The sequence below is a fragment of the Chiroxiphia lanceolata genome, chromosome 4 (genome assembly GCF_009829145.1).
Source record: "Chiroxiphia lanceolata isolate bChiLan1 chromosome 4, bChiLan1.pri, whole genome shotgun sequence".
In the NCBI taxonomy this organism is placed as follows: domain Eukaryota; kingdom Metazoa; phylum Chordata; class Aves; order Passeriformes; family Pipridae; genus Chiroxiphia; species Chiroxiphia lanceolata.
This window is the reverse complement of record NC_045640.1, coordinates 49554540-49576257: the sequence shown is the minus strand read 5'-3', so window position 1 is coordinate 49576257 and position 21718 is coordinate 49554540. Positions and strand designations below refer to the sequence as shown.

Sequence of the window (21718 nt, the reverse complement as noted above, 5' to 3'; positions counted from 1 at the left end):
TCAGGTCTGTCTGCATCTGATATGATTCAGCTGTTAGTGCACTCCCCCGGGCAGATGGAGCTCGTCAGCCCTGTAAGGCCATCCATCTAAGAGAAGGTCACTCTAAACAAACCTACGTCCTGAGGACCTCACTGCCACTGTCCAAGCTTGCTCGGCCCTGGCAGATGAACCTCAGGATTAAAGGGTGGGCTCAGCTCAGCGCACACTGTGTCTCACCTAAAAAATCCACTGCGCAGGCTCGAAGGGTAAAGACCGTTCCCAAATCTTCGTTCGCGAAGACTGGCCATACATTTATAAAGGAACTAATTTTTTGTTGTTGTTTACTATATGACTTGTGCTAGCCTGGAAATAAAATCCCCTTCTACTCAGGAAACACTTGTTATAGAGAGAGAACTTCTAATGATATGAACAGGAAGGACACTGAGGTGCTGGAGAGGGTCCAGAGAAAGGCAATGGAGCTGATGAAAGGCTGAGAGGGTAAGTCCTGTCAGGAGCAGCTTATGGAGCTGGGGCTGTTTAGCCTGGAGAAAAAGGAGGCTCGGGAGACCTTGTCGCTTTCTACAGTGCCTGAAAGGAGGTTGTAGCCAGGTGGGAATCGGTCTCTTCTCCCGTACAAATAGCACTAGGACAAGAAGACATAAGCACCTGGGGCGGTTTAGGATGAACGTTAGAAAGAATTTCTTCACATAAAGGGTGATTAGACATTGGAATGGGCTGGTCAGGAGGTAGTGGAGTCACAGTCCCTGGAGGTGTTTAAGAAAGACTTGGTGCCATGGTCTAGTTTGACATGGTGTTCGGTCATGGGTTGGACTCGGTGATCTTAGAGGTCTTTTCCAGCCCCATTAACTCTGTGAACATGAGCAGGGGCAACAGGAAGGTGAGTGCTGAGGAGGCAGCGCGGTGACCTCTGTGGCAAAGGACGGGCATCACCGCAGGCACCGCCGCCGGCCCAGCGCCAGCCGGGGGCCAGCGGGAGCTCTGACCTCGGCGTTGCTGCTTGACTCCTCTTAAGGAATCAGAGGTAGCGTAGGTGAAAGACCCATCACGTCCCTTCCCTGCGGCCGGGCAGCCGGGCCCGGCCACCGCCCCCCGGGGCGGAGCGCAGCCCTCGCCCCGCCCGGCCGGGCCCCGCCGCTCGCCCGCTCCGCGCTCTCGCCATGGACTTCGCCACGCGACAGTTCGTGCGCGCCGCCTCCTCCGCCGCCGCCACGGCGGCCGCCAAGAAGCTGATTATCAAGCATGTGACGGTCATCGGCGGCGGCCTCATGGGCGCCGGCATCGCCCAGGTGAGCGCAGAGGGCCCGGCCTGGACGCGGGCGAGCGGGGGTGAGCGGAGGCGGCGGCGGCGCCATGGCGGCCGCGGGGCGGTCGGGGCTCGGCAAGTGCGGCCGGAGCGGGGCCGGGGCCGCGGTGGCGGGGGAGCCCCCGCGCTGCTGCTCCTGGCGGCCCCTTCGCTCCGCTCGCAGCTGAGCCCGGCCCCGGTGCAGCGCCCCGCGCTGTCCTCGGGCTGGACGGGGCGAGCGTAGGGAAGTCGAGCGGTCCGCCGGCGAACCGACATGAATAAAAAGCGTAGCGAAACAAAATAAAACCTCCCGCTTCTCTTGAGTGTGTTATAGTTCGTGTTCAGTCTGTTCCGTGCTGTGGCTTTCCAGGCTGTGTTTTTGCGGTCAGCAGTGGCTGCCCTGGCCCGGCCGTGGCACCCCGAGGGGCAGGGCCGGTGCGGGCCCGGAGGGACGCGCCCCTTCTGCTCCGCTGCCAGACTTGTGCGGAGTCAGCGTTGGATTGGCTTTGATTGCTGCGGGGCGGGAGTGGGAAGTATTGCTGCACCGCTGCTGTCTGGTTACCCAACTTTAGCACTTCTTGTTCTCTTGCTGATCCACGCGTCTTCAGGTCAGACGAGTCGGCAAGAAGAGCCAAGGTCTGTATTTTAATTTCTTTAGGGTGGTTGTTAAGACAGTGTGTGGACCACTTGTAAACCAGACAGTGTATGATAATATGTGAAAAACGTTGGTCCGAGAAAGAAGCTGCTTCTAAGTTGCCAAGGGAGCAGATTAGGTGTCATTTTACAAGTAGAATGCAGCAGCTAAAATGGGTATTTAGCTGTCAGTCGTCTGCAGAATTATGAAGTGGTTAATATTTAAATAGTGCTTATTTTCCCAGTGCTTAATCTCAGGCCTTTGGCTTTCAAGTTCACCTTTAACTTGATAGCTTTAGGACATAAAACTGAACAGTTCTGTCAGTGATGTAAAATTTAGATATTTGTTTAATTCAAAGAAAGAGCCTGTTGCCCAGGATACCAGGCTAGTTCACAAACTTCACAAAGAGTAAGGGGAGTATGCAAAGTATCCCCAGATAGAAACTGACAGTGAGCTTGGAGCTCATAAATAGCAATTCTCCATTTTAATGGGTTAATGAGTTTCCTTCTCAGAACGGAAGATGTCTTACATTCCTGGCAAATCTCTAGCAGGAGGAATACAGAGGGATTTGTTTGTTTGTTTGTTTTTTCTTTTAGTAAGGAATTAGCTAGTTGTTTTTTCACTTGTCTGGTAAAAACACTCCTGTGTATCTTGATGCTAGAGCTTGAGGCTTCCACTAAAGGAACTATCAAAGAACAACTTTGGAGAAAGTTGTTCTCATGTTTGAGGAAGATGCACACTATGCAAAGTTTTAATCTTGCAGGGAAAGTGAGCTGATCTTCATATTCTGTTAGTCTGCACATTCTCAAAGAGCGGCATGTCAAGAGAAACATGTCTGGTATTTGGCAGTAACAGGGGTTGTAGGCTTCTACCACTGTTAAGGACCAAGGATTGTTTTCTGACCATCTGCCTCCAATTCATCAATCCAAAATTATCTCAAAGCAAAGATGATTATAACACTGAGTGGTGTCTCCCTGGTACCCTGTTAATAAAGCTGTTTTTCCTCCCTTGTTGTACACTTAAGAAATTGTCTCTCCTCTTTCCTTGCTTTTTCATACTGTCAAGAGAAGCTAACCTCTGCTAAAATGTATGGTTGAAAGCTACGAGTTTATAATTTCTGATTTTACCATGTGAAAAACACTTCTGCATGAGAAGAGCATTAATTGACTCCCCAGCACTCATGTTTCTTATTTAGCATTCTTAAGATCATTGGGTAGTAGAATCTAGGCAAGTGTGTGTTTGAATTGCTAGGAGATAGTATGATCTTTTACCATATTCTTTCCTGTCCATGTAACTATGGGGGGAAAACAGATGTTAATTTTTCTAGGATTTTTCACCAATTGGTCAGTGATGGTTTCATAAATGGATACTCAGAGAAGCATTTCTTATAAATGTGCTTGGTATTGATTTTTCATCTGAAGATTAAAGGGTCTTGCTGTACCGCTACAAATGATCAGCAACAGATGAAGTGTTAGGAGTAGAAGTCCAAGCTTGGTTTAAGTGTTTTTTATCCAGTTGTTTTTATGAAATAGCCATAGTGAAAATAAAAGGAAAAAAGTTGGATAAAGACGTGCCCATCTGCCGACTGACCCCCTGTTAAATCTCTACTGCTGCTGTCCAGAGGCAGTCTGGCATTTCTTTATTAGCTGTATCAGTGAGGCAAATTGGATGAGAATATCACCATGCTTTTCTTAATGAGATATCTCTGTATTTTTCATTTCAGCTGGCTTTGCTGGAGTAGGTCTTGTGGGCACATGAGAGTCTTTAATCTCTACGTATAAGATTAGATGTAAGGTAGAAGATTGCAGAAGGAAAGCTCTGAAGTTGTGTCTTTCAAAACCATCAGTGGAACCATGTTTTAACATCCATTTTATACAATTATTATATTACAAGCTCTGTTAATTCAAGAATTCTGAAAAGGAAGATAGGCTGTTGCTAACTAGCAAGAGGAACATTAATGAATAGTGAAGTAACAGATAATGAACAGCTGAGTTTTATTATGCTGACGCAATGTGTGAAAGTGATGTTATACATTGGAAATTAATTTAAATTCCAACCAAAAAGACAACTCAGTAGTGCTGTCTGTAGCTGAGCCAGTGTTTGCACCAAGTATGTAGTAAGGAGAGACAGCAGGTCATTCAGGTCTATGCAGAGTCCTGGAGTGGCAAACATTCACTGCTATGGTGTCACCTTCCAGTTGTTGCAGGCACATGCTCATGGCCTGACAGCAGAGCTGTCGCTGTGTCCTGGGAACACAAGGTTGGTCATCCCTTATGCCACCTGTTCGCCCTGCCAGCATTCCAGTTTTGGTCTCCCCAGCCCTTTTTCCTTACAAGATACAAGAATCACAGCTAAGCCTTGTTCCTTTCAAGGCAACTGTTTGTTCTCTTGCCATAGCTGCAGAATTCAGATGTCTCCAGGCACAGGTAGGGTTCTGCGGTCAGTGTGGGGCAAAGATGGATTTCTTTTTCCTTTTCTCTCGAGTTGAGACCTTTATTCCTTCTAGTCCACCCCAACTGTCTGCAGGTTTTTATGATTTTTCTATGAAAGTGCATTTGGTTCAATGTCTCTTTTGCCTAATTCATTGCCTGGTGTATTGTCTGCCCCAGCACAAATCAATATGGCTGGTTCTTTTATGACATCGATGTTGAATTTATTTTTTTTTTTTTAACTTTCAGGTTGCAGCAGCCAGTGGTCACACGGTGGTGTTAGTAGACCAGTCAGATGAAATCCTTAAAAAGTCTACAAAAGGAATTGAGGAGAGTTTGAAGAGAGTGACAAAAAAGAAGTTTGCAGATAAGCCTGAGGTTGACATCTTCTGCTTTATTCCTCTAGGAAAACTTAGGAAAGTAAAAACTACCATATTCAAGTTCTGATATTGCTTACAGCTGTGCATTATAGAGCATGTTAATATACTGGCTTAAAAAGAAAACTTTTTCCAGTGTACTGAAGAACTTTGATTTTCCTTTTTTTTAATTTAGGGAGATTGAAAGATGTCTTATCTGGGAATGCACCCATTTTATCCAAAAGCAAATAGTAACAAAATTGTCTTAATACCTTAGTAAGGAGTGAGATTTTTGGGTTTTTTTGGTTTTGTTTTGTTGGTTCCCGTCCTGGCCCCAAGACTTGGGTACAGGATTATTGCAAAGGAAAAGAGAGTACAAGTAACATAAATTAGATGTATAAGATACTGTTCATTTACATTACTGAGTAAGGCTTACATAGAGCAAACCACTGTGGAGGAGTCAATGCATCTAAATTTGTATCCAAAGGGTTACTTGTTACTATTCTTGTTTCTCTAAATTCCACAGCAAATTCATTTCTTCTTTTGATACATATTAACATATATTATGTATACCAGGATTGATGATTGCCAGTAGAAATGATGCAGCAGACAAAGGAAATGAAAAGGGCTTGTACCAGGATAACCAGAGCATACATACATACATAGATACATACATAATTATGGGGAGTCTTTTAATACAAAGGAAAACTGTCCACATATTGCTTGTGGGTTTTGTATGCCATTGTATTCTACCATGCAGATTTTGTGGTTTTTTTTCACTTGTACTATGTCTCCATTTACCCTTGGTAAAAAGTCTTGCAGTTCTGTTTGATTTCTGTCCTCGCAAACTGTGTCAGCAATTGTCGGATTTACTAGTGAAAAAACATTTTTTCCCCCTGCATTTGCACTGAAACTGTAGCTACTGATTGACCAACCGGTTGATCACTCAGACTCTTATCCTGAAGGCTGGACTGCAGCAAATGGTCTTCCTAAAAGAATTAATTCAAAGGTCTCCTATTTGCTTCAAAGCAGATTTGACTGGCTAGGAAAATTTTGTCAGTGGAAAGCATTGTATCTCTACACACTTAGAACTTGCTCACTGATTTGGAAACGTGGCAGGCTGCCCACATTTTTGGCGGCTCAAAAACACTTCAGAGCACATAAGGGGATTTTCATGTAAAAGTAAATTAAGTCATTGTAAACAGACATTATAACTTCTTGGAAATGTTTCAGGCTGGTGCTGAGTTCATTGAGAAGACCTTAAAGAACCTCACAACGAACACAGATGCAGCAGCAGTAGTCCACAGCACAGATCTGGTTATAGAAGCCATTGTGGAGAACCTGGAAGTCAAAAATGAGCTCTTCAAGAGGCTGGATAAGTTTGCTCCAGAGTATGTGTATTTTTCCTTTTACATTTTGAAACTTAGACCGTTGTTTCTGGTGTTTTTGTGCTTAATGTTAGTTCTCTATTTTCTTAGCTGCTTTTTTTTAAAACCAGGGTTTTTTTTCTCTTAGACTAACTCCAGACTGTCATGTTGGTGTGGAATAGTTGTTGTACCAGGTGCATATGTTACAAACACTCATAGGTGTGTCCACCGGATTTTTTGCTTGTTGCATTGCTTAATGTGTTATGGTTCCAGGTATGTTTGGTCATGAAGCTTGTCCATCTACTTGGCCATAGTTCAAATCTAAATCCAATTGCAAATGCACAACAGTAGAATAAACTTGTTCTGGTACACATGGGTTATGCTTATCCTCTTGTTCCCATATTTAAATTGGGAATTGGGATGATAAAATATTTGGTTGTAGCATGCCTGGCATGAATAAGTTGTAAGTCTCAGTAATCTCAAAAGTGTCTTAATTGAACCAAGTTTACTTTATATACAAGAGTTTGGAAACAGATCATTGCTGTTTATTGTGTGATATAAAAGTGTAAATAATTTTTTAATATGCACTCATTCAGTTACAGTCCCTGGAATTTTCTTTGAACTGTAACTGATAACTGTTTGAAGTTATTGTTGAATTGTATCCAAACCCAAAAATGCTTTTAAGCTGAGCATGCAGTCTCAGAAGTTTGAACCTTGTAATTGATGACTCAGGATCACAAGACCTTGACTGCTTGCAGATTTTAACTAGTATAGCTAAATCTGAGGATATTGACTAAGAGGTATTCTAGACTGTCTAGATAAGCCTGTCAACTAGTCAAGCTGTGGCTTGAATGTAATGTCAAGGGAGAAAAGATGTTATCATTAGTTGAATTCAGCCTGGGGAGATTTTTTGGCCTTTCTCATATGGTCAGTAGTTAAAATCACCTGGTACTTTTGAAAGCAATAAATGATCACAACCAACCATGCACTGAGCACAGGGTAACTTACCATTACTCTTAATCTGACACACAGAAGTAAGTAGCTGTCTTTGGCAATTATGAGAATACTTTGTAGTGATTAGATTGGGCCTATTTTGTAAAAATGGATCAACAAGTGCTCTAATCTTTAATGAGAAAATTGGACTGTACTAAATAGCAAATTGTTTAGAACCAGTCAGCAAGGAAATGTGGGCAGAGGGACTTGGAGCCTCATTTAAAAGTATGTATGTTTGGAACACCTGAGGCTGTGTTTCATAAGACTGAGCTGTTTGTCAGCACAGCTGCCTTAAAACATTAAGTTTTACATTACAGAGTGTTAAAAGATACTAGGAGTTGTTCAGATATGCTCCTTCCCATTGCATCAGACATGATTTTTCAGGGTTGGGAAAAATGACTAGACAAGAAGCCTTCCTTTTAAAAGGATATTTGGAAATTATGATAAATATACGGATCTCTTACATGTAAGATAAAGAAAAGTGGAGTGAATGGCGAAGAATATGGGTTGCGGTGTGGAAAGCCTAGATGAAAGAAAGAAAACCGGTAAAATAGTGAAATTTAGTAGCCAAGTGTTAAAATATTAGCTATTGGATACAAAGGGTAGTTTGTAATTATGTAAGAAAGTATAGAGTTGCAGATCTTGTGAGCAGTGTGGGGAAAGGCAGAAATGTCTAGTGAGTATTTTTCCATGCATTAGAAGGAAGCAGTAGACTTCCTTCATCCCACACGGCACTGTGGTGGAATGGAAGGCTCTCCCTGTCAGTGCAGGCATTCTACAGCTATATAGTTCAAAACTTGTAAACATATTTTATGGGCTAACTGTTGTGTCATGCTCAGTGAGGGTGGTGGACTTATTGATATGGAAGACAGGATTTGTTTCAAGATAGCTTTGAATCTTAGGACAAGCTTTGCTTCTGTGGGGCCCTGGGCATCGATGACCCTCTGAAGTGTGTGTTACAGGCAGAGACCGTGAAAGACCAGGCTTCTGAGGAGGGAGGACTTGCCTTAATTCAAATCTCAGGAATTACCATGGGGATAGATAGTAGCAGATGGAAATGTAAAGGGCTACGTGTTACAGTTGCTCAGACAAGATGATGAATTCTGCCTCTGAAACAGAAGCTGTGTGAAACCTTGCATTTTTCTTCTTTTGCACTTTATTTCATGTCTCATATGTTCCTCAGCTGCAACAGCTACGTGTTCCTTTCCATTTTTGCACCATGATGACCTCTCCAATGAAATAAGTCTGAGGACAGCACAAAACAGAAGAAGCATTGCATTGAAAAACAAAGCACAATAACTTAATTCCTCCTCCATTTTCTTATAAAGAACTGTAATTCCTCTGAGAGTGGATCTATTAATGTAAGAGAGTGGGAAAGCTGTTCTTTATTGAGAGAAGTTGTATTTGTGAATGGGGAGTGAATTTCCCTTAAGTCTTCAGAACAAGTGTAATGAGCCAGAAGAGTGTGGCAACCCCAAAGCACATGGGGAACTCGAGGTATTCCTCATCTGGGTAACTGTCCAGGTGAAATGGTGAATGGTGTTCCCTGGATGCCATCAGTCTGAGAGCATAGTGGTTTATGTTCTTAGAGCTTTGCAAAATTCCTTGAGTAGGTTCTGTTCCTCTCCGTGTTATACTCACCCTCCTAACATGGTAATTGTTACTGTGTTACATGATCATCATCTTCAGAGCAGGATAAAGCATTCCTACCCCCTCTTCAGTTTTGTTTTCCTTTTCTTGAATTGAGTCGGTTTTGTGTTTCCATTATGAAAAGGTCAGGCAAGGGTTTTTGTAGGATATCCCCACGTTCTTTGTGGCTTTTAGTTATTTAAACACTGCAGCACTTTTCCAAACAGGGTCATAATGAACATTACAAAAGAATTTTTGTGTATCCACTTTAAGAGCACTTCTATACTTGCTTTCTGTTTATATCTGGGGTGTGGGAATGCCCATCAACATTTCTTGGTCTAGGATTTATCTTTATATGTGGGAACTCAGCTCAGAACTGGCTGAGTCTTTCAGCTGTTCACTGTGTTAGAATCAATGTGTTATAAAACTGTTAGAAAGGAAGTCTTGTTCAGTGTTTGCTGTGTAAGGGAGCTGGGCTGTAAGAGTCAGATTTATTGTATGGTTATGCTTTCTCCCGTTTGGGCTCTGTTTTGACGTCTTCCTCTGACCCACTAGATGGCACCAGGAGAAAGCACTCTGGTGCCTGGAAAGCGTTGCTATGGCTTCCCTAGTACTGTTGCTTTCCAAAGCCTTCCAACTCTGCTGCCACCTGAAGCATGGATTATGTAATTCTAAGTCAAAGAGGCATGAAAATTCTTTTAAACTCAATTGAAATCAAGTGGTTCGTCAGAGCAAAAGGGCATAAAATGCCCTCGCATAAATTGTATCTTTTTTAAGTTTTTTCTTATGGGTTGTGTACACATGCAAATGTATTTTTCCCCCCAGGCTTTATATTGTGTGAGGCTACAAGTATTCACCCGTAGAAGTGATACTGAAGAAATTTCTACTTAATTGAACTCAGATAAAACCTAACAATATTACATTACACAAATCAGCGTGATTATATTTTATAGAATATAATTTTTATGTACAGTGGGAAACATTTGGTGAGGATAAGTGCTTTTGAATGCCTGACCTTGCAATGACAAACTTTGAATATAAAAATACTTCTTTTAGTACCCACCTCAGAACAATATAAGGCCGCTTATGGTGAGGAAATAAAAAAGAATATTTGTGAGAAGAGTTAAACCAGGAATTTCCAGGATTTTTTAATTTCCTTTTTAACGAAGAGAACACTATAACAATAGAAAACCATGTGGTGTTTTTGTCCCGAATGTTTTCTTTTAATGCCACTATAAGATGTTCCCATGGCTTGGACATAACTTCTCTGAAAGCTCTGTTGTGAAGCTCAATTATGTCTCGATGAAATGTAAGCAAAATACAATGTAGGTTAACATTTGATGAGTCTGATAGGATAACTTTTTGAAAGAACAGTAGGATCTAGTCCAGAATGGAAGATATGGTTTTATCTCTGATTTATTTTCCGATTTTTGTGATTTGAAGAAAAAGCCATTTCTTTAAATTTTTGGTGTGATGTCATTACAGCAGGGCAGTTGAGGTTCTGACGTATTTCTGGGGAAAAAAATCCCAAACCACAAACCAAACCATTATAAATTGCAGTTATTAAATCTGGTTTATGTCTGGAAAAGGACTTCATGTAAGTCTTAAAATTCTTGGCATGTTGTGTATCCTTTGCAGTGTCCTGTGCATGGTGGTATTTGTCTTTTCTCTGTTTGTTTCGCATCAGCTCTTTGCTCTTGTTGCAGGTTTGCTCATCGTGTCATCATTATATAAAAAGTAGATTCCACATTTTTCTGGCTCCAAAGTGCATTTTCACGTGGCAAATGATGGGTTTCAATAGATGTGTAAATGATTACAAAAAAATTCCCTTAGGTTTCCATTGCTGAAGGAGTTATCTGGATGTATCTGGGGAGTTAAAAGAAATTTTCTACTTTCAGAGTCTTTTTTTTCCCAGCACCTAACAAATGTATTCAACAAACTTCCTTGACAGTCAGAAACTCTCACAGTCCTTGCAGTGGCTGTACTCACACCTCAGCAAAAGAACTGTGATAAAGTGCAGGAATATTTCTGAGGATTCTGTGTATGGTTAGCCAGTGGGTATCTCTTTCTGTTTAGCGCATCATTCTCCTACTGTCATTTATGCAATCCATATATTTCTTATTTCCAGCCATACAATATTTGCAAGCAACACTTCATCCTTGCAAATCACAAACTTGGCTAACTCGACCACCAGGCAGGACCGATTTGGGGGTCTCCATTTCTTCAACCCTGTGCCTATGATGAAGCTTGTGGAGGTAAGTGTCTTAGGACCGCTCCTTACAGTGGTTATTATGATCACATTCCATCACAATAACAACTGCAGGGCAGCAATGCAGTTGTCATCAGTGAGACTTGAGTTAGATGAAAGAGTAGATCTCAGTTTGCAGCTCTTCTGATATGGAATTAACTTCCTCTAGTGATAAGAGGATGGTGCAGTCTCTTTGAGGGGCAGGTTGAAGAGACAGAGGTAACACCTTCAGTCTCAAGGCTCCAGAGTCCTCCACTGAACTGCCAACAGGTGGTGTTTGTAGTGATCATTTTAGGCACGCAGGCAGGCTGATTAATAAGAACTACTGCTACCGGTAGGAATCAATAGAAAATTACATGAAATGAAATCTTACTGTATTGTCACTTTTGAAATAAAGTCAGTCATGTTTGTTTCATATGTTTTGTCTGGAAGTATTACAGTATTTCTCAGCCTTTAAGGAAGCATAAAAAGTTTTTACATAACTCTTCAGATGTCTTTTCTAAATATACTCTCTTTGGCTACATCATGTGATTTCTAAAAATACTGAAATGCAGAGTAGAATAACATTCCAGTATAAGAGTTTATCTGAGCCTCCGAAGTAAGGGTCACATTGCAGACAAAATGACAGGTCTTTCTTTTTCTCACCTTTCCCCCTTGTGGCTGACCTTGATCACTAGAATTTACAAACACTAGAGTAAGTGGAAATAAATAGTTATATTTGGCCACTCTGCCCCAAAGTTTCATGTACTTCATACCTGAGTGCTTTAAATCATTTTCCTCTGTCCCATGGGCCATTAGTTCTAGTATTGCTTTAGTGACAAACACTTCAAATGTGTTGTGCCTCCATTTTGAATGCCCAAGATTCACATTATTATAGTTTTTGCTTGTTTCCCAGTAAAAATATATATGCAGATGTTTGCTCTGTGTCTTTGCATGTATCGTTCTCCTCTTCTCCTCTTTTGGAATGCTTGAATCTTTTGGCTGAAATGAACAATTTGATTCAGAGTGGTTGTCTGATTAGCACTCAGACACATGAATTCTCTCGCTGAATTCTGTATCCAGGTGGATTTTTAATTTTTTTTTTTTAGTTTAATATTGCATCCTCTATATTGTGACTAAGTGTTCTGGAGAAATGTGGTAAGAAGGAAAGGGAGAAAGTTTGTCAGATATAACAAAAATATTTAACGTAATTCCCTAGGCTAACGTAGACTTTATTGATTTCTGTACCAAGAAGGACTTGTTAGCAGTAATTTATTTCTGTGAATGAAGCGTTCTATATCTTAAGCCTAAAACAAATCATAGTCTTGAGAAATCTAAACTAAGCATCTGTGAGATTAGAAAAATACAAGATACCTATCATTCTTTATTAAAACCAAAACCAAGGAGTCCCTGTTTGACTGCCTGCTCAATCTTTATAATTTTGAGGTTTTTCATATGACTTATGTCCTGCCCCAGAGTCACTTCAGTTGATGAATAGTATTTGAAGAACTTTAAAACACAGAACCTCTGCTTTCAGTGGCTTGGTGAAGAAAGGCACCAATATTAGTAAATCAATACACTTTTTAAAGCTTTGGTTTTGTTTCAGGTTTACTACTGTAAATGAGGATTGGCATTGGCAGACGCTCTAAACAACATTTTCTATGTAAAACAGGTGTTTTAATTTGAAATAATTAAGGGAAAAATCAAGAGAACCACCAAAACTATGAAAGATACTACTGAAATTGCCAGTCATTTCTCATGGAAGCTGTCCTTCATAGGTCACAAATCTGCAGTACTTTTGAGTATTATCTGTTCTTTTCCTAGATTGTGGATCTCACACTCAGAAAGCACATAGCTTTAAGGGGATTCTTTCTCTAATAATTCAAAAAAGCTAGTGCTAGTTTTTCAAAATTCCGAAGTGTATATTAAAAACTCATTCTTGAAATTGTTGCGGATATTTTTATCAAATACCAAAGATCACTACTTTTTCTGCTGTGAAACAAGCCTTTTTCTCAGTCCTCCTAACTGGTGTGGGGTTTTTGTGTTTGCCTTATGTCAGTTATTAGAATGGGGGAAAATCTCTCTGTGACAGAGAAAGGCTGTGGATGTTGTCTGCCTGGACTTCAGTAAAGCCTTTGATACTACCTCCCACTGCATTCTCCTGGAGAAGCTGACAGTCCATGGCTTTGACAGGTGTACTCTTTGCTGGATTAAAATCTGGCTGGATGGCTGGGCCAGAGAGTGGTGGTGAGTGGTTGACATCCAGCTGTCAGCCAGTCACTAGTGGGGTTCCCCGGGGCTCTGTGTTGGGGCCAGTCCTGTTTAACGTTGTTATCAATCACCTGGATGAGGGCATCGAGTGTACCCTCAGTAAATTCGCAGACGACACTAAGCTGGGTGAGAACGTTGATCTGCTGGAGGGTAGGAAGGTTCTGCAGAGGGATGTGGATGGGCTGGATCCATGGGCTAAGGCCATCGGTATGAGGTTCAGTAAGGCCAAGTACCGGATGCTACACTTGAGTCCCAACCACCCCATGCAGGACTACAGGCTGGGGGAAGAGTGGCTGGAAAGCAGCCCATTGGAAAAGGACCTGGGGGGTGCTGGTTGACAGTGGCTGAACATGAGCCAACAGTGTGCCCTGGTGGCCAATAAGGCCAATGGCATCCTTCCTTGGATCAGAAATAGTGTGGCCAGCAGGACCAAGGCAGTGATTGTCCCTCTGTGCTCAGCACGGCTGAGGCTGCACCTCGAGTGCCCAGTTCTGAGACCCTCACTGCAGGAAGGACATTGAGGTGGTGGGGTAGGGCCAGAGAAGGGCAGTGAAGCTGGTGAGGGGTCTGGAGGGTAAGTCACATGAGGAGCAGCTGAGGGAGCTGGGGTTGTTTAGCTTGGACAAAAGGAGGTTCAAGGGTGACCTTATCACTCTCTACAGCTATCTGTAGCCAGGTGGTTGTCAGCCTCTTCCCACAGGCAGCTAGCAACTGGACAAGGGAAAATGGCCTCCAGCTGTGCCAGGGGAGGTTCCAGCTGGACATCAGGAAGAATTTGTTCACTGAAAAGTGTGATTAAACATTGAAATGGGCTGCTGGGGATGTGGTGGTGTCACATCCCTGGAAGTGTTCAAGCAATGACTGGACATGGTGCTTAGTGCCATGGCTGAGTTTATGTGGTGGTGTTTGGTCAAAGGTTTTACTCGATGGTCTTCGAAGTCTTTTCCAACCTTAATGATTCTATGACTTAATGGTATGAATAAGGAGGTCAGCCTTACGTACTTATGTATAGCAGTTTTAGGTTACTGCACATGGAGACTGCTTTCAACACAAGTATTACAAACAGTTCAGCTTCTGCACATCTGTCTTTTTTGATTCTTTTTTTATTTGGGGGGGGTGGGAGTTGGGGCAGGGAACGGTGGTGGTGAAAATACTATGTGTGACGGAAGACTCAACTGTGAAGAAAATCAAGATGGAAAGGTAGTACTGAGAAGCTTACAGGGCTGTCACAAAGTTGCAGGATAGATTTTAAATTTTCTTTAGAAATTAGTGTCTTTTGTGTTTACACTGGGCACAGGGTAGATGTTACAGCCTGTTATATCAGGAACTGTATCTGTTCACATGGTTCTCTGGAGTGATGTCTTTGTGTTTCCCAAGACAACAGAAACTATGTAGCTTTTGAAGTTGCTTTGTTATACTGTAATCTCTTAAGTGTGATTCCAAAGGATGGTCCCTTTTACCACCCGTCCATAGTGGCTGAGTGGGAAAGTATCTTAAAGAAATGCATAGTTTTAAAATGGATTTCTGTATCTGTTACATATATATCCAATATATATCCATTGAAGATTTTTTTTTGCAAAGCAAGTGTTTTGTGAATTTCTGGAATAGTGTTCTAGATTACAATTTAATCATTGCTGTAATGGGGATGAGATGAACTGAGAGAGCTTCTGCTCATAAATGTGCTTATTCTCTCTCTATCTTCCTTCTGCCCAGGTCATCAGGACTCCAATGACCAGTCAAAAGACTTTTGAATCTCTTATGGATTTCAGTAAAGCAGTAGGAAAGAGTCCTGTCAGTTGTAAGGTGAGTATGTTTTGACTGTACAGTGTTCAGAGGGTCTGTTCTTGTAGACTTAATTTCAAGAAGGTAGGTTTTAGTGGATATAAGAGCACTTCAAGAATTTCCAGGTTCCTTCTTGTCCAGCTTCTCTTCCCTATTAAAAACAGTTTGACAAAGAAAACATCCATAATTACCACAAATTCTTAAACATCAAGTGACTCTAGACATATTGCTTAGAGCAGCAAAACTCACAAGTATCAGGGTTTACACTTTTGGAGTCTGTTTTTAAAGTCCTGCAAAAGCCTAGACTGGAAAGCTTAAGCAAGAACTCATTTTTTGCTGTGCTGGAGACAAGACTGTTGCCTCTTGTACTGTGAGGCAGTTGGATGAATCCTCTCTGGCGTGTGCTCATTCCATACTTTTCTTAAGACTGCAGTAACGAGACACAAATTAATCTTCAGAGCTTTGCAGCTTTGTTTTTTTTCTCTAGAGTAACACCCTGCTTCCTAAGCACACTTTTTCTGAATCCATTAAGTTGTGGTCTGGGTAGCTTTATGCAAGCTATTGCCTTGAGTTTCACAGCCTGTTTCTGGTAGTGGACACACACAAAAAAAAACTATTAGAGAAGAAATGCTCTTCTCCTATCCTTTAGGAAATGGCATCATCAGAATTTTGATAAAGAAAAGACATTTGCCAACTGGCCACATTATATTGTTTTAAGATTAATTGAATTGGGCTTGTAGTAGTCTTACTGTTCTTTGTCATGATGAATGTTTATGTGCTATTCCTTGTTTGTGAAATTCATCTTTTACATTTTAATACTGGGCAGATAAATCAGATGAAAAATACAATTCAGAGAGTATCATAAATTGATGATACATTTCATCCACTTGTTTCATTTGTCATGTAGCGTTTGAGTGTAGTACTGGTAAAGAATGTGTACTTAGAATCTCTTTTTTATTTTTCGTAGGATACTCCAGGGTTTATTGTAAACCGTCTCTTGGTGCCATATATGATGGAAGCTGTTCGACTTTTTGAGAGAGGTATTTGTTGGGATGTTGATTTCAGGGAATGTTGACATATAATACTACTAAATGTTTTGTCACTTCAGAAAAACCTTGAGATTCCCTCAAAATTTTCAGATCTTGAAAAGGCTGGAAGTGAATAATGAACTTCAAATATGAGGCAGTATGTGTAATGGGAAAGATCTTGCCTTCACTTTGAAATGTTAGGTTGTGAGGAGTTGGAAGGTAGTAGTTACTTGTGAGGGAAATTCCTGATGGTGGAAAATGTTTCTGACTTGGAGGTGACAAGGTGAGTGTAATGCCATTGTAAAAATATCCTTTGCCGACTATTCAGGAACCTCCCTCTCTCTGTCCAAAGAGATTTTGATAAAAGTGGTTGAAAATCCCATTAGGGGACCATTACCAAAGTTCTCCTGAGTTCACTCATATGGGGCTTGTGAAATAAACCACCAATTTTCAGGTGAGGTAGGTAGTGTAATAGTGTCACACTATGGTACGGGCATACAAGTGATTTGGGCTCAGCTATTGCCACATAAAATTCTGTGTCCTTTTTTACACATAGGTTTCTCTGGAACTCCCATCTAACTGCTGGTCTTTCTTATATTGATTCTGAGGGTAGGTAGAAATAATCACTAACCCCCAAAGAACCACTGAATTTTTCAAAGCATTGGTACTTGTTTTGAAAAGAAAACAAACCAGTAATGAATGTAGTGGATAAAGAGGAAATTACAGAGTGTAATTGCTTTTATTTCAAGTGCTCCGCTCATACTGCCATGATACTAAGAATGTCATTTGAAACATTTTGTTTTTGAAATCATTGGTTTTTTACAGATGAAAGCACTCCATTTTCAGGATTTCACCTAATATGCTTTAAATATTAAAAATCTCTTTTAAAGCACATGGAAGAGGTGGTTTGATCTCCAGAAAAAAAAATATAAAACAACACTACTTGTTTATCCATCAACAGATGTACCTAATTACATCTCAAAGGGAGAAAAGAGAAAATTTAGTGACTTGAAAGGCAAAGGCATGGATGTGAGGGGGCCTTATTCTCTTAGAGAAAGTCACACTTTTAAATAGAGTGTATGAGTGTTTCACTGTGTTTAAAAGAGGTGCCTTTGTTAAGTCACATGTATCATTGTGCATATTTCAGGAGACAACAGAACTTTTAATTAAATGCAGGAGAAAACAGTCACTGAGTTTGTATGTTAAAATTGACTGGTTTCTGCTAAGCAAAACAATATTTTGATTTAATCTTTATTCTGTTTGTATTTTGTTCCACAGTAGGATATTTCCAAACTTGTTAAAGTTAATTAGTGAGTTTTTAATGAAATCTATTTAAAAAGCTGGCTGATGTTTTGAGAAGACCGATGGCTGTCTTTTAATTCATATTTTCCATTGAGTGAGGTTAAATTTTTACCATATCCTTTGTGTTAATCCTCAGAATAGACAGTCGAGCCAGATTGTCATCCACATTAGAATGAAATTGTGTCTTTCCTGGCAACCTCAAACACTGAAATACCTTTGTATTGGGCCAGTCCTTAAGTTTTTATTTATAGAGAGTCTCATACTGTTAAATGTGCACTTTCTGCATAGGCAAAATACCTTTAGTATATTAACAGTGATTTAAACAGGGGGCATATTATAATATATGGTGGTCTGTACTTCCCTGTTCTTAGTGGAAAAACTAAAAAGCAGTCAAGTTTATACAGAGTATGCTTTATACTAGGAGAGACTATTATGAATTAGGGGTATAACCCTTGCTTGTCCTTTTGCTATTTTTGATTATATTGTAATGAAACTATATACTGTCGAGTGGCCATGTCCTAAGTTTGACAAAGTGGGACAACTCTGCTGATAGAACAAGTATGTACACCTGCATCAACTTCAAATGAGCTGAGGATTTAGGCGTGTTTGAATTTGGGGAACTGAAATTGTGTTAGAATTAAGTAAGGTTACTTTTCCAGGTTTCTCAGAAATAAAATGAGGTTTTAAAAAAGCCCAAACATTGTCAGCTTTAAAGAGTAAAGGGAGATATATATAAATTATTACTTCATATAAAACTGTCACTGGAGTTGTTGCCTTTACAAGAGATTTTGTAAATTTATTTCTAAGAATCTCTGATCTTAGGCATATAAATTGCATAGGCTATGTCTGCCAAACTTTTGGACACCCTGAATGCCTGTACACATTGAGCATGGAGGTTACTTAACAAGTACCTCTGGGGTTTGTATAACTTCATCATTTTTTACAGGATCTGCAAAGAAGTGCACTGCCTTTATCAAAATATGTATTAGAATTAAGCAGTAGAGGTGCATCTGCTTTGATGACCGTATAAAATATGTATTCCCAGGAAAAGAATGAGGTGAATATTAACTGTGACAATACAGGATTTGTATTTTTATAGGCACACACTGAAGTAGAAGTAATAAATTTCTGATAATTTTGATTTCTTTTTTTTTTAACAACTTCAGAATTCACAAATTCAACTACACCTGCGTAGTCTTTTCAGATCTCTCCTATCTGCCATCTCTGATACCAGTAGATATCCTCCAGTGAAAGCTGCTGTAACTAAGCGTGCTGCTCAGCTGCTACTGTTCCCCTCTCCATGCCTGCCTTATCCATCAGCTGGATATCACTTGTCTTCTGGCAGTTGTAGAGTAAGAGTAGCTCTGTCCTGTGCATCATTCAAAAGCTGCTGCTGATCTCATAAAGATGAAATTTAGTCATTTCCTTACTTACCTATTCTGCTGTCTCTAAAAGAAACTCTTGATTCTTCATAGTGACCAGTTCTTCCTTTAGTCTTTCTAAGAGGTTCAGCACAGTAGCTGTGGCTCCATCAGTAGCATAATGATCTGTATTGAAATGCAGGAGGAAGCTAGAAAAATAGAAAGCAGGCCTGCAGGGCTTTTTTTTTTTTTTTTTGTGAGAGATTCAACTTTATGCTCCACATGTGTATGCTGACTCTAGTTTTTGTGGCTCTGAAACATGCAGAGATTTCTGTGAAGAGCTGCACCAGGGTGAAATAACACCCTGTTAATTATTTATAAGTGGTGCCAAGTAGATGCGGAATCTTCTCTGTTCATCAAACTGTCAATCTTTTCTCTAGGAGATGCATCAAAGGAAGATATTGATGTTGCTATGAAGCTTGGGGCTGGCTATCCCATGGGTCCATTTGAACTGCTGGACTATGTTGGGTTGGATACCAGTAAATACATTATAGATGGTACTGCATGCTTATTTTGTTCTGTTTTCCCCCTTTTTAGCTACACTGTAGATGTTCTAATGCAAATGTGACTCTTAATTATTTAAACTGAATGTTTATGGCATAGCCTTTTAACTGTTCAGGAGAAAGGAATGAGAATTCAGCTCAGAATGCTGTGTGAGTACAGCATTTGTACTGCATGCTTGTACCCTTTGTACACAGTGGTGGTTTTGCTGACCTCATTGAGTTCCATTGGAAAATAATAATAATATTAATGATATTTTATATAACTAAAAAGAATCAGTGGGAAGAGAGACGTACTGGAGGTAAGAAATTCTGATGAAAAGCAACAAATGTTGAGACTCCTTATCCTTTTTCTGCCAGCTGTGTTTTCATTCTTAATTAATAGGAAATGCAGTAAATACCTCAAAAGATATAAGTAAACCATTTCCCTTTCACTTCAGTTACTAAGTGGATGAATGTCAATACAGTAAAAAAAACGTACATAATTGGTGATGGCTTGTTGATGGTTGATGTATTCTTTTGAATGAGCAGCTTAAATTTTCTCCAAGGCAGAATGTCACTTTGAAAAGAGCATTTTCAGTGAAACCTCTTTTGCTTTTAGTTAATACTGTGGAGTAGCATTACATTGTTCTAACTGACTGTGTCTTTCACAGGTAAAAATTCAACTTGGAATTTCTTTGCACTTAAATTTCTTTTCAGCTAGCTGTTGTTTTATTTCCTTGTACTTATCTATATTTCAAAAGTTCTCCTTAATTTTTTTAAAGTATTAAAAATCCTCAGTCCTGGAGATTATAAGGCGTTCAGAGTACACTATGCCTAAAGACTAATTGACAGATTTGCTCATAATCATCAGCACTGTTCTATGCTTTATGAAGCTGCATTGAAGGGTCTCAGAGGGTTTACAATAAGTTCCAGACCTCCTTCAGTTTTCTGACCTCTGAATATTTTTCTAAGGAGATGCAGCTCTCTATTATCTTTGGATATAAACAGAACTGTTACTAATTCATCCACTTCCTTTCTTTTCCAGGGTGGCATTCATTAGAGCCCAACAACCCTCTTTTTGCACCCAGCCCACTCCTGAATAAACTGGTAGCAGAAAAGAAGCTGGGTAAGAAGACTGGAGAAGGATTTTACAAATACAAATGAATTCCACACCTCAAGAGGTGTTAAACTATCTGTGTGCTATTCAGCGTTGCCATATTACCGGTGAATTCTGTTTAAACCTACCCAAGGATGGCACAAGCTGCATTTAGAACATAACCCACCTCTGAACTGAGTGATTGCACTAGTTAATTATGGTCAAAACTTGATTTGGTAGATTATTTTTTTCTTGTAATTCCAAAAAGCTTTCTATGTACAGTGCCTTCATGAAATGTCAATTTTTTCAGGTGCAGTACAGAATGACAAGTGAATTTATCTATTGAAAACAATATTATAGTGATGGGAAATATCCTAAAAATAACCTCACTTTCTTAAAAATAAAGTTTTCAATAATTCTGTATTGAATGTCATGGCTTGCAGTTGGTGTACTTGGATGGAGTCCACTGGGTGGCAGTCTCTTTTCACGCTGGCAAACGTAGCAGCAGAAAGGCAGTAAGTTGTTTTGTTAGGATTTTTCTTAGGTGCAGTGCTAATCTGTAGCTGTAAATTACAGTGCCTTGGACAATAATTTTTTGAAAGTCATATTTAAAAATAAATAAAAAATCCCACAATGGCAGGCTGTGACTCAGACAGAAGGTTCCCAGTACAGCATTTAAAAGCAGAGCTCATCACTTTTGTTGGGATTTTCTAGCATATTCAGGTAGCAGTTGAGGGCCTACTTTTATTATGTGCTGTAGAATGATAATGAAGATTTCTAGGTGGTTTATATTCTGAAGGGCCTAAGCTAGGAAGCTGGTGAAAGCTTCTGTATGTTTTCTCAAATCCTATAAATTGGCTTTATTAAAGTGTCATTTTTACACAGTACACTACTACTGTAGTTGAGTACTTTCAAGATTGCAGCTGGGAGTCTGGGCTATGTAAACAAATACTTGTGTCTGGCTGTGTGAGACACCTTCTGTTTTGCAACTTTATTTCTGTGGGGCTTAGTGGAGCCTGAATTTGTCCGTGGTGGGAGCTCATCAAATCCTGTCTTTATTCCAAATACTGCAAAGCAAGTGGGCATGAGGGTTGGTGTTCCAGTTGAACTGAGTGGTAATGTTCCTTTACTTTGTGTACAAAGTCCTTACATATGTATTTTTTAATTAAAGAAATTACAAATAATTATTTAACGCCAAGTTGCCTCTTTCTCCCTCCTCCCTCATCTAATTCAGATTGCATATAAAGAAACTGAGGCTGACAGATGTTAATTTCCTTGCACATGGTCACACAAGAAATCTCTTGAGTAGAGAATAAAATTTTTTGGTTTAATGGATCCTAATTACAGGTCATCTGATTTTGAGCAGCTTGTCCTGAAAGAAAAGGGTAAGAGAGAGAAATGGTACTGCAGAGAGTCTCT

The 21718-nt window shown here is 40.2% G+C and overlaps 1 protein-coding gene across 2 annotated transcripts; it reads left to right on the top strand.

Annotated features, from left to right (window-relative positions):
* Positions 1-1097: 1097 nt before the first annotated feature.
* HADH (hydroxyacyl-CoA dehydrogenase) lies at positions 1098-21486 on the top strand. Of its 2 annotated transcripts, none has more exons than XM_032686156.1 (8): positions 1098-1286; positions 4595-4723; positions 5935-6092; positions 10819-10945; positions 14902-14991; positions 15938-16010; positions 19102-19218; positions 20249-21183. In XM_032686156.1, the coding sequence occupies exons 1-8, from the start codon at positions 1158-1160 to the stop codon at positions 20365-20367; spliced, it is 942 nt and encodes a 313-aa protein (XP_032542047.1). In that variant the 5' UTR covers positions 1098-1157; the 3' UTR covers positions 20368-21183. The 2 variants fall into 2 exon arrangements, with proteins under 2 accessions (XP_032542047.1, XP_032542046.1); XM_032686155.1 differs by lacking the exon at positions 1098-1286 and adding an exon at positions 4175-4342 and having other exon boundaries at positions 20249-21486.
* The last annotated feature ends 232 nt before the right edge of the window (positions 21487-21718 follow it).

Excerpts from the sequence above, each read along its gene's own strand:
- HADH (XM_032686155.1), top strand. The coding sequence starts at position 4,190 with ATGCCACCTGTTCGCCCTGCCAGCATTCCAGTTTTGGTCTCCCCAGCC. Across the intron at positions 14,992-15,937 it reads AGAGTCCTGTCAGTTGTAAG|GATACTCCAGGGTTTATTGT; the intron begins GTGAGTATGTTT and ends TATTTTTCGTAG. Across the intron at positions 19,219-20,248 it reads CAGTAAATACATTATAGATG|GGTGGCATTCATTAGAGCCC; the intron begins GTACTGCATGCT and ends TTTCTTTTCCAG.